At 38.5% G+C, this 18,231-nt stretch overlaps 2 protein-coding genes across 2 annotated transcripts in view; one reads left to right on the top strand and one right to left on the bottom strand.

Annotated features, from left to right (window-relative positions):
• GLP2R (glucagon like peptide 2 receptor) overlaps positions 1–4,644 on the bottom strand; it is a 42,146-nt gene extending 37,502 nt beyond the window's left edge. Inside the window, exon 1 of the mRNA XM_064675556.1 lies at positions 2,926–4,644. Within this exon, the coding sequence (XP_064531626.1) occupies positions 2,926–3,030 (105 nt within the window). The 5' untranslated portion in view covers positions 3,031–4,644. The remainder of the gene's footprint in view (positions 1–2,925) is intronic.
• Positions 4,645–5,477: 833 nt separating this feature from the next.
• On the top strand, positions 5,478–17,904 carry GSG1L2 (GSG1 like 2). Its single transcript, XM_064676441.1, has 6 exons — positions 5,478–5,526; positions 6,146–6,469; positions 8,037–8,084; positions 10,415–10,567; positions 12,669–12,780; positions 17,581–17,904. Exons 1-6 carry the CDS (start codon positions 5,478–5,480, stop codon positions 17,834–17,836), a joined length of 942 nt encoding a protein of 313 aa, XP_064532511.1. The 3' UTR covers positions 17,837–17,904.
• The last annotated feature ends 327 nt before the right edge of the window (positions 17,905–18,231 follow it).

Raw genomic sequence — 18,231 nt, 5'->3', positions numbered from 1 at the left:
TCAGACACTCATAGGTCGGTGAACCTCATTCGAAGCGGCAGAGACATGGAGATGATGCATTTGGAGACAGGACTTTAAGACAGTGTTTAAGGGAGAACACTTCAATTTCTGATAAACAAATGCATTAAACAGACAAGGAAATACAAAGAAAGCCTCACTGCTACATGACTGCTTGTTTGGTTCCATTCCTGGAGACAAGGTTGACAGAAAGTCACGAAGAAGTTCACTCAACCACAGTGAGGAGCAGTTTAAGCCGAAATGAACCACATCACTTCCTTATGGAATTGTCCATTTCTTCTAAGCTGCAGGTATGGTCAGATAGCCAATACCTGGTCACTACTGATGTAAATACTTGTGAGTTGCTTGGTTTTCTACCATGAAACTTTCTCATGAAAAAACATCAAGTCTATGTAAAACCAGAGCTGCAGCTGAAAAAAAAGTTGAGCTGTCAGCTGATCTGAAAAATCAATTTTAAATATACTTAGAAGAACATATAAAAGATTTAAATTGCTAATCAGAATGGAACAGGTTTCCTATAGCAGCTGTGAATGCCCCATCTCTGGAAGCATTTAAGGCCATGTTGGACAGGGCTTGGAGCGACTTGGTCTGGTGGAAGGTGTCCCTGGACATGGCAGGGGAAAATAAGGGTCATTTAGATCACAGAGAAACATGAATCCTTTGGCAGAGCATGCACCATGATAAACCTAATGCAATGTTTTGCTTGTAGGAGCCACAGTTGGAGGATATATGTCAGGACTTTTTGAAAATTTGTATTTAGCTGTAGAAATGAAGTTACATGAACCATCTGTTGAAAATCATAGAACTAGAGAATCAATTAGGCTGGAAAAGACCTCTGGGATGATCAAGTCTAACCTGTGACCAAACACCACCACGTTAACTAGACCATGGCACTGAGTGCCACATCCAGTCTTTCCTTAAACACCTCTGTGGACAGTGACTCTACCACTCCCTGGGCAGCCCATTCCAAAATCAAATCACCCTTTCTGTGAAGAAATTCTTCCTACTGTCCTAAATGTTACAGTACAGGGAAATATTGACATTTCTGGAGTTGTACATACAAGAGAGGATGTTGAGAAGGAGTACAGGACAACATTAATGAGTAGTACTTGCCCCTAGTGCAACTCCGTCTGGATAACATAACTAAGTCTGATGGTCATACCTCAAAAGAAATCAACAATTTATTTAGTTTGCTCAGAGTCCGCAAACTGCACCAAGATGACACCTCTGTTCCAAAATATGTTGGATGCAGCAGAAAGCGCTGCCTGAAGCTTTCATTTAGGAAATGGATTATATATGATTTGCAGACTGGTTTAAATTTAAATTTTTCATTACTGACCACAGTATAATCAGGATTTCATGCTTTTAATTTTTTGTACTAAGCTACTGGTGAAATGAAATGTTTCTGTTTATTGAGACTATGCTATAATGGACAGAAAAAAATCCTTCGATGCATGTGTAAACTAGAAATAAAAGGTTAAATATTTTCTTATTCTTTCAGCCATGGTCCTGGTTTATTATTTTTCATATTTATAGAAGTTTTTGCTAGAAAATACAGATATAGTGATGTATGACTCTTATTCCTTTTTCTTTCTTATGAAATAAAATATAAAGAAATATAGCACATATTTCTTTAAACAAGTTCCAAGAACCACTATGACAAAATAATTCACTATGATTTATAGTCTTGTGAAGTTTTGATCTCACAGAAGTACTTGGGAGATTTTCTGTTAACACTGATGGAACCAGTGCTTTGGCCGAGGTGTTTCACAAGCCTAAGAGTTGTTTCAGTTCTATAAACAGAAGCTACAAACAGAGAAGCCCCAGATTTGAATTATAGAAAAGCATTAGGAATATTTTCTTTTTAAAAAAATAAATTGAGTTTCCTGGTAGCTTTTTCTTCACAAAATAGCTAGAAACACAGTTATCAGCTCTCCAGCACATAAAGATGCAAACCCACTTCCTTAGAAAGCCAAAAGAATGGAGAAGGAGTGAATAGAAATACCTTACTGTTTTCAGTTTAGAGTAAATCTGTCGGTTGTGCTAATGCCTATATACACTCATTTCAAAGAAATGTACCCTAAATCTATATATGAATTTTATTCTGTTGAATTGAAATTAACCACATATTATTAATTATTTTGAAAATTTATTCAAATCAAGATTGATCTTAATAAATAATGATTGTTAAAAACCTACTTGAAAATTTCCTTGAAGTGAATTACACTGATATTTTATCATTAAATACCTAAAATTCTTCCAAATTATAAGACAATATAGAAGAAAGAAGTAAGAATTCAGATTTTTTTATTTAGTAAAAAAAAAAAAAGGAAATTAAGAGTTTAGTGGACCTCTACAAGAAATAAAGGTAGAACTCGTATACAGATTTACTAGCCTTCTGTAGGAGAGGGAGGTGCTGAATGAAACCAGTAACGCCACATTTCACAAATGGGAGATTCAATGCTCACCCCTCATACAAGAGAAAAGCTAAAAGGTAGTGCCAGAAACAAAGCAAAGCTGGTTTTAGAACAGAGTAAAAACAGTAGAAAATAAACATGATTCACAATAGTAATGATATCTGGTAGGAAAACTGAAAAACAAATATAATTCAATACTGATCAATCTTGGTAGGAAAAGAGATTATATAAATGGTTGTAAACACAATTTATTCACAGTATGAATGAGTATTAATAGAAGCAAATTGTAATAAACGACCTAGTAGAATTGAGTTCTAGTATAAAACTCTACAGCTTTGCAGCCAACATTTCTCATGACTAATTTGTAATAAAAATAAGTTGTTATGTCAGAAGGATTTTTGAAACAAACATGCTGTTTGTGAAGGTTAAAATGTTATAAGGTAGAAATCTGCTTTCATACTGTCCATTATTAATTATTGAATTAGCTTACCTGTTTCACAAGAAAGAATATCATGACAGAGCTGGCAGATGTGGGAGATATTCTGGTCCAGAGTCCCATGCTGGAATCAAGACCAAAAAGTGTCACCATGCCCATTCTATTAAATTTGTCCCAGTATTTCACTCTACTGTAGATCAATCTTTTCACTCTGTCTTGTACAAAAAAATAAAAATAAAAAAAAAGTCTTCTTTTATGAGTGCGACTGTTCCATGAATCTTCTCTACAAATAAGTGAGGAAGTGTCCTAAACTGTCTAGGCTTGCCAGACTCCGACTACGTTTTGGTTTTTTCTGATTAAAGGCAGAGAGAGCTTACTTTAAACTTCACAGCAATTTTGCTTACTGTAGCTTGTCCATTAGCCAATAAGAAGTCAGAAAACTATTAAAACATTAAGGGGCTGATGCTGTTCCCTTGAAGCTCCATGGGAATTTTGCCAGTGGTTTTGCCAGAATGAAATCCAGCTCCATAAATTCACATGTATACTTACACACACCTCACGAAATCATTAAAAGATGTCTTAGAACACAAGAAAAACTTTTTGTAGGAAGCTTGCTGACTCTAGTTGGCTGTTAGAAAGCAGCTAAATAATAGCTGGGTTTATGCTTTCTGATCATGTTTTGTCAAATATATTTTGCAAATGTGCAAACTGTTATGTTTTGTAAATATGCCAGTGCAGGATGAGGGACAATCTAAATGTGCAAAAAAATTTGTGACCAGCAGTTAAAGTTTTGCTACAATTGTTGTGACATTTAGTGTTTTCTTCACAGTTTCAGTTGCCAGGTTGTAGAAACTGACAATGAATTTCAGCTTAAATTTTCAAAAAATTTTTCCAGTTGTCGAGAAATCCTGAATACATTAATAAGTCTATACATTGTGTAGTTTTAGAGAATAAAATAATTTATAATACAATAATTTTAGGGTCTAGTTTATAATTTTCATGTTTTGAGTTGGGAATATGGAGAGTCAAGAGGATGTTGTGTCATTTGTTTCCAAGAGAAATTAAACTTGTGGCTATTGAAGGATAGCTCGTGTCCTTTTCAGAATCAGAGAATCATAGAAGTGTTGTCCAAATGCTTCTGGAGCTCTGGCAGGGTTGGAGCTGTGATCATTTCCTGTTCCAGTGCTCAACCACCCTCTGGGGGAAGAACCTTTTCCTAATATCCAACCTAAACCTGAACCTCCCCTGACACAGCTCCAGACATTTCCTCCAATTCTGTCACTAGCACAGAGAGCAGAGATGAAGCTGCCTCTCTGCTGCCCCTCAGGAGGAAGCTGCAGACCCCAGTGAGGTTTGACCTCAGTCTCCTTCAGGCTGAACAACCCAAGCTCCCTCAGCAGCTCCTGATAAGGCTCCTCTGGGCTCTTCACCACCTTCATGTGGCACTACCTTCAGGGCACTGCTGACTCATATTCAATTTGCTGTTGGCCAAGACCTCGAGGTGTGAGCAACATGCCTGGAGAACAGGCAGAGGTGTCACCCTGGGGCTATGGAGGCCAGCAGGAGCTCAGTTTTCAAAGACAGACCTAGGCTAAACCCAAACGGTGTGGTAGATACACCCTGCAGCACACCCCATCAGCCTGACTGTCAGGGTGACCCCACTCCCTCCTCTACACATGTGACAAAACTCTCTTCTGGAGGAATCCAGGAGTGGGGAAGGGTGTGATGTACACCCGTGTCTCATCTTTACATAAAGTCTGAATGTGGTTAAAAAAAAAAGAGTACCCGGACAAGGGATGTGGAAGTGCTCTTCACAGTGGTTTCACAGGTCTCAAAATATGTTTGAATACAGCCATATGCAGATTATTTACAGGAAAAATAGATAAATGTGTAATCCTTTTAGGAGGACTTCCCTCCTTCATTCCCTTCATACTTGCTGTGCAGTTGATAAAGCTGTCCAGAAGCAGTGTCAATGCTCAGTGGATTCAGTGGTTCACAAACGTTACATCCTTGTGAAGATGCAGTAAGACAAATATGTAGAAAATAATAACTCCTGGCTCAATCTACATCTGACTTCAGGGTTGTGAGATTTGCTCTGCCTTTTTAGTCCAGACCTGCTTGGTCTTTCACTCTGTTGCTGGTCAGCCCTATAAACTGAGCTCTTCGCAACAACATTAAAGCAGGAATTTATCCTGTTCTTTTGAGTTTCATGAGGGGACTTATCTAGTCACATGCTTCTCCAACTCTGACATCTTTGGGTAGAGTTGTCTTAAAAATCCAAAAGATTTTCATTAAAAGATATACATGTAATTTCACTGTCCTCTGGTATCATCCTTCCCTATGGTGTGTGTTTTGACTTTACAGTTGTAAAATTAAATAGTCACTTGCCAACACTCCTGCTCCTTTTGGTTCTTTGCATCACTTATTTGCATCATCAAACAGGCAGAAAAAACAATACATATAACATGTCAAGGTGGGACATGTTTCCTAGATGAAGAGAAAAGAAATGCTGTTCCAGAGAGAGCAGATGCACAGCCAAAATGAGAATAATTCAGCATTTTCTCTACTGTTTCACCTAACTTGGGCAAAACTTGTATTATGTGTTCATGGAGGCAGACTGGACAGTGCCCAGGAACCTGTCAATAGCAAAGTCAGGTAACTTACGACTTTCATTTGTCACTGGTGGAACTTTCGACATTATGCACTTGCCTTTCCAGTGTTCTTGAGCAGTGCTGCAATGGCTGTGAAATGCTTAACAACTGGCTTTAGCTCCTTAATAATTTCTTTACAGTAAGAGTCACAACTGTTTTCAATTTAAACATTGTGTAACAGGAGCATTTATTTGTTTTATTTATTTCTTAGCTATGAAATATAAAGGTTCCATCAGTCTGACTCCATCTGCCAATCAAGGTAAATAGGCATAATTTTTTGTATAAATAAAACTTTTCTGATTACATTCTGGGGTACTTCCAATGCTTCTGTGTTCTGTGTATTTTTACTCCTGTGATTCGTGGGGCAAACTGTAATTTATTGCCCCTATTCCTCATATTTCTTTCACAACAAATTACTGCCAAACAACACTGTCCTACATCCTTAATCTTTCCTGCCACATGATTTCTGGTCATGCCCATATCTCTGCTCTCTGTCTTAACTCCTAAGCTGGTACAATTTTCTGAGAGGAATGAAGAATATGATGGTAAAGACGGGCAGGTGTTTCACCAGGCAGATAGATGCATAAATTTCTAAAAGGTTTTTTTTCTAGAATAATTGCTAGTGCAGTCCTGGAGGATGCCAGCCTCACTCCCAGAGACAGACAGACGGCACAGAGCTTCAGCAGCATTTTCTCTCAGTTTTCTCTCTTTAGTCTTCTCTATTACAGCATTCAGTAGCAGTTACTGGTGTGAAGGGACAAGAAAAGTTGCCAAACCTTTCTGTACAGGAGAGAGCAAGGGGGATCTTTGCATCCGCTTCAACAGCCCTGATGCCAACAACAGCCAAGCTGTGCAGTATATTTGGGAGACAGGAGACGATAAATTCGTTGAGCGAAAGTTTCATGCTGGGATTTGGTATTCCTGTGAAGAAATGATAAATGAAGAAGGTGAGTAAAACCATGCAAATTTACTCAAGAAAGCAATCAGAGTTCTTCCTACTTATTTGGTGTCCTCTTCTGATCTGCAGCATTATCATGTATGTATTTTGTTGTACTCATATCCTTAAAAAGTTGCTCTTCTCTGGCAAAGGGGACCGTAAGAGGGTACTGTCTGGTCAAGATTTCATAACGAATTCTGCAAAGAACATTAGAGTGACAGGCTGTCTTTCTGGTTCAGTGATAGGTTGTGGTACAGATGAAGATTTATTTATTTTTTATTCTTCTAACCATAACAGTAAGTTAAATTACTTTAACAGGGAAGTGTTCCATTTTCCCTTAGTTAAAATGAACATACTTTCCTTAAACAATTGCTTCTGATCCTCTATGGCAACATAAAAAGCACAAACTGACTTTTTTGTTTTAAAAATCATTTGCACTATTAAATCTGTGGGATCTTAGTTATTTCCTGGATTTCCTCTTGACCACAAGTATTTCTACTTTCTTACTGTCATCTCACCTTTCATAAATCAAAGCAGAAGACGATTCTTTTCACCTTGATAAAACATGATTCAAAGACTTACCTGTCAAAAATGGTAGCATGTAATTGAGTCTCACTCTGCATATGTAAATATCTATAGAATGAAATTAGCTTGCAATTACAGAAACTTTCCAGTTAATTTTGGATCTTTGTATAAGGGGATTGTTGGTTCAAGAATTCAAGCATTTATTGTAAATCCAGATCAACACTAAGTTTTTCCCTTGTTGTCCTGATCACTGTACTAATGAAAACTAGAACAGAACTTCAGAGAAATCAAATCAGCTGTCACCTGTGCTATAAAATGCAAATATTTTCACAGTCACCTGTCCTGAAGATCCAGTTCTACCAGAAGGTCTTGTAAATTATGCAGTTTTAATGGGGTAAATTTCAAAGATCAGAGCAAACTACATGTCCAAAAGATACCTTTCAAGTGGTGATTGCTATGAATACCAGGTTGCGTAATTTGTGCATCTGCTATGACCAGTCCATATTTTCCAACTTGGTGCAGTTAGGAGCTCGAAAAAAACACCCAGCATTTCCAGAGCAGAGAGGAATTAATTCGAAGAGCTTTGTTCACAGCATCTGTGTGGGGCTCAGGGGGTCACGTGGGTTTGAAAATCAAAGCTTACAGAAATTGGAATGAAGCTTAGAAGTAATTTGAGTGAGCAGCAGCCTTGTTGCTGTAAGGAGAGCAGCTCTCCTCTCACAAGGAAGATTTCACCCAGGCTGACAATCTCCCAAAGGAATTGATAATTTTCCTATTCTGACTTTCACAGGTACCGCCTTTTGGAACTCAGTTCATAGCCTTTCTCTGTCTTCTAGGCTCTGGTTCCACCTTGAAAAAGTCTGTAAGGATTCTCTAGCTAAGCCCCAGGAGTAGGTTGATGTACCAGGCACTCTGTGTACAAATATACATCAAAAATAGCTTTTCCTGATCATCCCAGTTTCTGCTTTTCTGATAGATTTTGCATTTTCCTCTTTCTATTAATCTATTTCTTTAGATCATTACAGAATACAAAGTAATCCTGATTTTTTTAGGTGAGAAATGTAGAAGCTTTATCAGTCTGACTCCAGCTTCTGATCGAGGTAGGTATGCATATTTTTTTGTGCAATCAAAACTTTCTTGATCACATTTACCAATATAAGTATTCTGCATTTTACTTTCAAAAATATTAGCTTTGATTCTACACAGATTTTTTTTCCTTTATTTAGTTTTTCAACTTCAAAATGAGGTCCATATGACTTCAAATATCAATCTATGTCTTTTTGAAGACACATCATTTGAATATGAATGGCTTTTGAAATTACTTTGAATAAATTTGTAAATTTTCCACGCTTTTTCATCATAACTCCATGTTCCCAGGCAAGAATTCTGTGGCCTGCACCACACAACTGAGAGGGCAGAGGGACAGGCAGTGTGTGAACATTCACTCTTGTATGCTGAGGGGACTTGAGGGAGTTATGCTCTCTGATGACAGTCAGAATCTCCTCCCTATGCCTTGCAAAGAGCTGTGAGGAGACATTTCTATTCTCTTCCTCCAAAGAAGGACTCATATTCCCATAAAACTTTCCTGCAGATGCTGTGAAGTGCCCCCTCCCTTGCCCAATCCCCAGTGTAAAAACAGTGTAAAAACTTGTCTGATTAGACCAACCACTTTGCAAGCAGCTGATCCAGAAAAAAAAAAAAAAAAAGGCTTTCTTTCCAGGATACTGGGAGTGGAGTATTTTCCTGGATATGCAACTTCAGCCCCTTGGACAAGAAGAAATATTCAGTCTCTGAAGGCTAGTCTTCCTTCCACCTATTGCAGGTTGTCACTGAGTATTAATAATTCAAGAGTTTCATAGCATGAGAAAAAATATAAATGAGATATGGGTGTAGTCACACAGACATGGTCCTCAGAAATGATGGGTGTATTCTAGGCTCTACCCTGAGAGATCCTCACAAGGAAAACTACTGTTGGACATAGTGGTGAAACTAACTCTGTGAACAGCACCAGCAAGCATCACAGGCACTGGCAGGTTAGACCTAGACAGCCAAATGTACCTAAACACCAAACTTAAAAGCTCTTCCTGGGCAGTGAAATACTGTGTGGAAATAGGCTCCTGCCCTGCACAGGAGAAGAGCCATGTTGTGTTCTGCACGTGCCTATGGTTGCTGTGTGCACAAAACTCAGCAGGCTCACCCTTCCTGAATTTATCACCTGTGGGTCTCATACACAGGGATGATCACCGCTGGTCAGTGCATATGGAATGATGGCTCACTCACTAAAAGTGTTAAGATGCAAAGTTCCACAGCTGGAGCAGCCAAAACTGTTGGGAAATGTAACATCTGGAGTTTCTAAAAATAACCACGATTTTTTAATGAGACAAAGACTTTCTGGAGAAATAAACCTTGCCCAAGAATGCCCACACATAGCCTGGCCCAAGAATTTGATGTCTAAATGGCCAGTGAATCAAAGAAGTCCCACAGACATTGTCAAAGCCAGCAGTAGAGGTTATTCACCACACATTGTCTGCTATCCTAAATGGTGTCAAGTAGTCAAGGACATATCTTAGCAATGTTTTGGTTTTTAAGTTATGATCGTTTGTATATATCTTCATATGAAATGAATGTACTTGAATGTATAGCTAATTGTGTCAGGACACATTTATTTGTTTTTTAAAAAGTTTAGGGAAGGTCATTTACCACTTCTTCTACTGTGAATCTGGACACAAGAAGGTCTCCTGCTCCTGGCTGTGGGACATCAGCATGCCGAAGGTCAAACAGCAGACTGAGAGACTTCAATGGCAGGATTAATTTCTTGCATAAGATGTAATTACCAGATATCCAAAAAGAGACGAATTAGCAGATAACCAGAGAAATGAATCCCCTTGAAACCTGGAGAGTGCGTGGGCTCATGAAGGCTTCTCTGTCTGAAAATCAAAATCCTGTTTGGCAGAAAGTTAAGCCCATGGGGCAGATTTTATTTAATGACTAGACCCACAGGCAGTGTCCCTATGTGCATGGCCTCACAGTTTGTTAGCTGGGTGACATGGTCCGCTGTTCCTGTACACTTCTCTTTGGACTCAGAACCATGACAGCTAGACAATTGGATAGTAATTCTTTTTATATTAACTTTGGTTCACTGTGATTTTAGGGTAGCTGCTGAGTATTAAACCATACTGCCCCATTTTATACTGTAAGCTTCTAAGTGTATAACAGGAACATGCAACTGCTCTTCCACTAAATGGCCAAGTCAGTAGAAGAAATTATAATTTAGGGTGTCCATTGACATTGAAGTCTTCCCATAGATTTTATCGTGGCATCCTCACAGCCTTTGAATTTCTGTTTAATGTTGTATGAACTATATAAATGAAGAAGAAGGAAAATACTAAATGACTGCTTATAATATTAGTGCTATTGGTTTGGTTTCCAGGGGTTTTATGGCTGTCTATTGTAGCAGAGCTTCTCTACGTCATTTTGCTTCTGACAGGAAACATTCTTATGTCAGTAGAAATGTGCTACTACAGTTCTGTCATTGACGGGCTAAAGATCAACGCCTTCTCTGCAGTAGTCACCGTATTAGCAGGTACGGTTAAGTATCTCAATTAATTGCATCCAGAATAATCTTCCATTTGAAAATTAATAACAGTGTCCAAGTTTCAAAACTCTTACAATGCCTATGGAGACACTAACAATACAAGATGAAGCAAAATATTATGGGAAAATATTATTTTCAATTAATTATTTTTTAATATTATTTATTTTGTATTTTATATATATAGCTTTTGCCATTTTTAATTCAATTATTTAAACTTTATAATTTTTATTTTCATTCCAGACTATGCAAATTAAACTTCTGCTACTGGAAACATTAGCTATATTGAAAACATACAATTAAAAAATCCTGATACAATATTTAACTGTTGAAAAAAAACCACATTAAAGCTACTATTTGATTTCTCAGTTCCCTCAGTCTTTAGCTCAGACTAAATTAAATTCTAAAATGTATGTTCTAACTGAAGAAGAAGTCAGTTAAAGAAGAATCTCTCTGTGACATTTTCTGACCATAGGTATGTAGATTTATGATGTCCCATATGCGGCTCTTGGCTGTACAGAAATTACTATTCTAATTTGTGAGCGTTTTCTCTTAAATACATAAGCACTGCTAGTTAATTACCCTGCTATGAAATACAGATTATTGATAACACTGTCCTTTATCCCTCAGTGGCCTTTGATGAAAATGGAGCTTGACAGGCACTATGACTAAGCAAGCATATAACTATGCTTGCCTTTTATATCTATATTAGTAACATTTTCACCATTTCTCTGGCACTAAACTGCCCTGAAGTCACAGCTGAGATGCTAGCTTGACTCAGGATTGTACAAGAGCTAACTAACAGGAGATCTCCAGCACAGGAGCTCATGTTCACACTCCAGTTATATGCATTTCTAGGCAGCCAGACTGGAGGAATCAGGACAGAAATTTGTGTAATTCAGCAATAGCTATGACACACCACCTCTCTGGTGAGAGATGGGCAACTGCTCTCCGTTCCCACAGATTGAAAAAAAAACCACATTAAAGAACATCCCACATGTTGATAGCCACATCAACAGTCAAACCACTTTTCCAAACAGTTCAGTAAGGAATCTGCCACATGGTGCCAGATGCAGAGATCGAAAACATGAAGCCTCTTGGCTCGGTGTTACACCAAGGGCTCTCCTAACTGCCTGTGGGTGGTGTTTCAGACAACACCAGTATTTCAGGGAAGGCCATTTCCCAGCAATTACTGAAGCCAGGCCACATCAGCACGGATTTGTTATGCCCGGGAGCCTCAGGGATACTGTGTGCTAGAGCGCGAGCTGGGCAATTCATGAAAGCGACCTACTTTAAGAACACCTAACAAATTGGGTCTTGTGAGCTTGGTATGGGACCATCTGCTTGGAGAAGCTCATACGTTTTAGACAGTGGGATAGTTGATAATTCAAGGGTATTTATCGATTTGTAAATGAAACTGGAAACAAAAAATATCAATGTTTACAGGGAAGTTCACTACCGGAAGACAAAATGTTTAGGGAAAACAGATACTCCTAGAAACAGCCAGTAGCCTAGTAGTAATTTTTAAAATTAAATTATTCAATATAAGCCTCTTTCACAACCTAGACTTTCAGGACTTTTTAGTAAGTGTTGTCCACTTTTTTATTCACCTTCATAACTGATAAATCTGACTGCATTTACAGCAGTGGGAATGGCATACAGCTTTGACAAATCTTTCCACTGAATGACAGAAAACTGTGGGAAATGTGTCCAGCACAATGCAGTTGAGCAATGCTTTTCTGTAATAGCTGATCCTTGCTCAGTATTATATAATTAAGAAGTTTTCAGAGGATGAGAGCCAACTAGTCTGTTGCTTTTTAAAATCTATGAGTTGCATGTCCCACTGCGCCCCTAGATTCCTCTGCCATAGAGAATATGTGTTAAGGGAGTGCATGAATGAATATAGTGGCACATGACACATTAAATACATCTAAATTATAGTATTAGTGTCCAGTATTTGTGAGTGCTTTATGGAATTCAGATAGTTCATAAAATATTCTGCAGGAGTTCAATGGATAACTGGAAACAGTTGTCATAGAAGAACACTCTCAATATAAATTTTCTAATGTTATTATAATATTATACTTTTCAGGTCTTCTGGGTATGGTTGCTCACATGATGTACACAACTGTATTTCAAATGACGGTAAATCTTGGTCCTGAAGACTGGAGACCTCACACATGGGATTATGGCTGGTCTTATTGGTACTTACTGGTTTATATTTGGTTCTTCCACTACATTTCAGTTGTTTTACCCTACATTCAAGGAATGTATACCTAATTTATAAGCAATGGGTTTCCCTTATTGCACTCCTGAGGATGCAGTTCAGTAACCAGTTGCTCTTCTCAAAATTCAGTTGTCTTAGATTATTACACAGAATATTTAAACTTGTGAGTTTTGCATATGACTTCCTACAGGCAGTACAGAGATGTCCAACTGCCCTGCACAAAGCAGAGGTTCTTCTCCATACACATCAGACCCAGATTTAGTATCCTCATCTCCCAGGACAACTGCCTTACATAAATTGCTTAAAACTCTTTCAGCTTTAGCCACTTAGGCTGGCATTTGCCTATCACATATGTGCTTGAGATTGTTGTATCTGGAACGTTATAGACAAGTAATGATTCAAAGTTCAAAATAGGCTTAGGTAAAATCCACATTATTTTGGCCTCATTTCTGAGGAGATCCAGTATTCAGAAAGAGGGCTGTTCAGATTAATTTTACTATAGAAGTGTGTCTTTCAAAATCCATAGAATCTGATCAATACAAACATCTGAATATTCAGGTGCTGGAAACTGCTGCTATTTTCCCAACCATGACTGATAAAAAGAATAGGAACAACTGTATTGGGTTAAATCAAAAGTCAATCAGGATCAATATTTTAGGTCAGAAGACCAGAGCTCAGGCTGATTGTCTCATTTATGTACACTCTGATAGGTGAGATCACAGCTCACATTTTCAGTTGTTCTTGTTGCTCTTTCTACTTTTATTATATCTTTATCAAACAGACACTGGTAGCTGCACGTGGTCCCTATGATGCAGACTCACTAGGGATTTTTGCAGTGAAATTGGGGTTTCTTTTGTCTTTTGTCTTTTGTTCTGTCACTTTTCAACTTCTTATTAATTCAAGTCTCATTTGAAGGTCAGTGTGCATTGTTCTGCCTCTTTCCACGAGTCTGTTTCCCAAGCAGTTTGTTTGAAGTTATTGCTACATGTGTATAGATAGAGATGTTTCTCTAGTGCTCTCAGAGCACAGAAGGATGGACCTGGTCAGTCCTCCCAAGCTGGAGATCAGCCAGTTCGTGACAAAGGGTGTATTTTACCATGTTTGTCCTGTAGATAAGGTGGCACAGCACCTATATGTCACCCACTTGCTCAAAGTCGAAAGTGTGATCATGTTTCTGTCAGGAAGAATGTACCTGAGAAGGTCCAACACCAAGCATCGAGACAACACCTAGGACAATGTCCAGGGGCTACTTGGATAACCTCAACAGGTATTACAAAAGGTGTGCAGGATCCTTCTTCCATCCTTTCAGGCTTACATTTTGCTTCCATTCATTCATATGTTTGTTCTTGAAATAATAATTTGGCTTTCCTTTTTTTGGGATCTCTTTTCTGGAAAGTCTCTCGATTTCTTTCATGAATGGGACTGGGTCTGTTTTTACCCAAAAACCAGTAAGAAGAACAGTCAGTGGAAAAAGGAGGAGTGTTCCTTCATTATCTGCCCCTTCTTATGGGAGTGGAAACAGAAAACTGCAGACTGTTCCCTCCTTTCCATCCCACTGGGAGAAGAAGAAAAACACCCACATCACTGTCACTAGTACTGTAATGGACACAACTCCATCAGTGCCACTATCACCATCATTATCATGTTAATCACTGATGTAAACACTGCTGCCACTACAGGCAATATTCTCCTGAGCCCTTGAACGAATGACTTTTACCATGTAGCACACACATGGAATTAAGGATTTCATGGCTGCTCTCTAATGATTCAGGGCAGCTTGGGCCACCAAATGCCCAAAGAAATGCTTCTACCAACACAAGACTTTCCAAGCCATCAGTATCTGCGTACAGGAAGACATTGAGGAGGACGATCTATGTGGTGCATTTTTTCTAATGAATTTTATGCTCCATTTTTCTATCAAGACTTATTTTCTTCTTTCCTTTTCCCAGGTCTAAATTGCAACTGCACCACCTTGTTTGACAGTAATCTAAAAGTAAAGCAAGCCATACATGCAGGTTCCTCACACACTCCTCCCAGTTTTCTCCCTTGGTTTCTTTCTTCTTGTCCTGTTTCATATGTAATGTTGTCTCTCTTCTGATAACCTACATTTGCACCTCCTTTCCTGCTATATGAACCTTCATCTTCAGCCTCCCTTAGCTGCTCTCCCATTGACTGCATCTGATGGTAAGAGAGGAAGAATGCTAATGCTATTTGTCTTTTACAAGAGGAAAGAGAACAGATACCAAAAAAAGGGGCATTATTGATTACAACTGACACTCTTTTCTAATTACCTCAGCACCCACCTGTGACCACCAAAACCATGAGAAGGGCATGGGCAGGCAGAGGCACAGGCAAAGACTGCTGTTTTTTCATTGGGACTTAGAATCATCTCCTTAGTAGCAAAAAATCCCCAAAGAATTGGCCCCATCACAGCTGCTTTTCTTCCCAGTCACCAAACCCAGTAGTGCAGCTATTCCTGCAAGAACTACTGAGCCTCTGTCATGAATCTTCTACCTGCCACAGTTTCCCCTATGTCCATCCAGCTGTCTGGCCAGGGCTTTTCTTCCATTTGGCCAAAGAAACATGAAGACCTTCCTTTTTCCTTTACTGTGCTGGAATTGCTAACAATGGATAGACTAACTCTGTGATATCCCTGAATTTCTCTTAAAAAATTCCTTCTGTATTCCTCTTTTCTTCAGCAGCTTTCCTGCAGGTTGAAAGATGTTTCTGTTATTGGTGAATCTCTCATGCTCATTATGTTTCTCATATTGAGACATCCTCACATCAAAAGATGATATTTTCTCTCTAAAGAGCTGCCCTCTGTACTAAATTCCCATAACTCACCTCATATGGAATGCTCCCTACAGGAAAATGGAAAATCCATAATCCACTTGAGCTTCTATTGGCATGTCTCTTATGCAGATGAAGGACTGGTAGCTTTAGTTTTTTTCCTTATCCAGTCAACCTACTTGATTTCCCCTTGTCTCCTTTGTCTCTGGGCAGAACTGAAGTTGAATGTTCTCCTTACTGAAGCTGAATTTCCTCTGCAGCCAAACTGCCCTTTAGTCTCTGGCTCCCTTGATAACAAGACTCACTTCCTCTCTAGTCAGATTGGGCACTCCCCATTATTTCCAAGTTGTTTATGGAAAAGCAAAATTTCTGGCAAAAACTTTGACAAATCACACCAGTATACTTATGTTGTCAAAGGAAAACCATTTATTTCTGTCTTTTGGTTTTTTTCTCTTTTAACACAATATTGGTCTACAAGAGAATCTGTTCATAAGAGATTAATTTCTTTCAGTTTTTATAGAGGCTCTCTTGAAGTCAGTTTCTTACCCTTATGTCACCGAGTCCTTCGAAGAGATTCAATGGATGAATTAGGAAAAGCACCTTTTAAAAAAATCTGTGCTTCATGATATCAGTTCTATCAATTTGTTTACTAATGTGACTGTGCTTCAGCTATTCAACTGAAAATGCCAACTACACAACTCAGAACTACTAAGCCCCCTTTATTTCATTCCAGAGCCCGAATCTACAGTTCTTATCTACCATGATTGGCTGAACCCACAGGTTACACAGCACCATGGGTAGACCTGCTGTCCCATTCTTGCTTTGTTGGCATGGGGAGAAAATGTGATGATTTTTCCCCTATTCTTGCTCTCTCTTTGTTATAAGAGTTCTTACTCTGGGTGTACTTTGATGTTAGGAGCAAAGACTGCTTAAGCTGCTCCCCTTCTTGCTTCCGGGATCCTTCCACATCCCTGTGCCATACTCCACTATCCTCAAATTCTGTCAACACATCTGATTTCTGATCACCCTAGAAATCAATCCTGGCCAAAAATACTGAGGAGAGAAATGGGGAAAAAAGCAGGCAGGGAGAAGGATTTATTTAAAAACAGAAATTAATTTGTTGAACCACATCAAGGATGGGGTAACAAACAGCTCTGAGGGAGAGATGAGATTGACTTCTCCACCAAAGCACATTTCATTTGATAATTGTGACCTTGCCATGTTAAAAAAGCCAATGATGAGCAAGTTCCTGCACTGTGAACTCCAATCCATGCCTCTGTGAACGTATTTTTACATGCTGCTTTTACACCTCCAGCATGCATTGCCCTCTTGGTAGCCTGGAATTTCATCTATTTTTGGCAAATTGTACCTCTTGGTAGCCTGGAATTTCACCTATTTTTGGCAAATTGTACCTCAATATCATTTTTTTTAGTTCTGTCTTCTTAGGGTTTTACTTTTACCATTTCAGACTCTATGTCCTTTTTTCTCTATTAATCATGACCTGTATTTTCCCAGGAATGCATTTCAGTGCTCTGAATCTGTTTTAGTCAACTATTTAACTGTGCTTTCTCTGTTCTTTTAAACACTTTTGGATAATTCACACACATTTTTCTCAGTGTCCCCTGTGAGATTAGTTCTCTGAGTAATCACATCTTTTATGTGATTACTCAGAGAATGCATACGCATTCTTCGCAATTCCTTTTTCTGACATTAAGCTCTAAGCAGAGTAAACAGTGAAACTGGAGGAAAGGTTTCATTAAACAGGAATGTCAAATGTGAATATTGTAACAAATATGTAGAGGTCAACTATGTAAATCAGATCTGTAGATGGCCATTAACCAAGAATCTTTCTTCCTCACCAAATGTGCTCATCTTTCCCTAATACACACCAATACAAGCACATGTGTGCAGTGTTTTCAAAAATAAAATTGAAGGACTTGGATATGAAAATGTCCTGCTAATTTCTGATAAACCTTTTTGTTTATAGCCTCGCATGGGCTTCCTTCGCTTGCTGTATGGCTGCAGCTGTCACCACTATTAACAAATACACAAAAACTATTTTGGAATTCAAGCACAAAAGAAAAAAGTTGGAAAGGAGTTTAAAGATTAAATACAAGTTTCCTGACCATACAGTTCCAGAGAAAGCTTGCAATGTGTATGTGAACTCTTTTCAAAACACCACGGAGGACCCCACGCACGCAATAAGAGGCTTGCGTCACCTGGCCACTATTTCAGTTCTGTAAAGCTGAACCGAATCTATAGGCATTCTGTAAATTATAATGTTAGATCCAAATGAAACAGTATTAATGAATAAAACATATCAATGTGTATTATTATTTATTTTTCTTAATGAATGTTATGACCTGCCCCAGGAAAAGAGGGGGGAGGGGTAACCCGGGTTTTATCAATAATTCCTTTGGGGTGGATTAAAGCGAAACAACACTAAATAATCGGTGTCTGAAAACATATATTGACAAGATTTATTTTAACAATTTTGTATCAATAGGTATGTTAACATTTTGGGTGCTGTCATAACCTTTTCTGGGGAGGCGAAAAAATGCATAGGGGAGAGAAAGACAGGGTAAGAGTAAGGGAGAGCAAGAAAAAAAAGAAGATGAGATAATCACTGCCCACTGGA

The sequence above is a fragment of the Pseudopipra pipra genome, chromosome 19 (genome assembly GCF_036250125.1).
Source record: "Pseudopipra pipra isolate bDixPip1 chromosome 19, bDixPip1.hap1, whole genome shotgun sequence".
Classification (NCBI taxonomy): Eukaryota; Metazoa; Chordata; class Aves; order Passeriformes; family Pipridae; genus Pseudopipra; species Pseudopipra pipra.
This window is presented reverse-complemented; position numbering and strand designations above follow the sequence as displayed.

What these genes read in the sequence shown, in the direction of transcription:
- GSG1L2 (XM_064676441.1), top strand. Translation starts at nt 5,478, where the DNA reads ATGGAGGCAGACTGGACAGTGCCCAGGAACCTGTCAATAGCAAAGTCA. An exon ending in AGAAATGATAAATGAAGAAG is followed by an intron (nt 6,470 to 8,036) that starts GTGAGTAAAACC and finishes TGATTTTTTTAG; the next exon opens with GTGAGAAATGTAGAAGCTTT. An exon ending in GATTATGGCTGGTCTTATTG is followed by an intron (nt 12,781 to 17,580) that starts GTACTTACTGGT and finishes TTTTGTTTATAG; the next exon opens with CCTCGCATGGGCTTCCTTCG.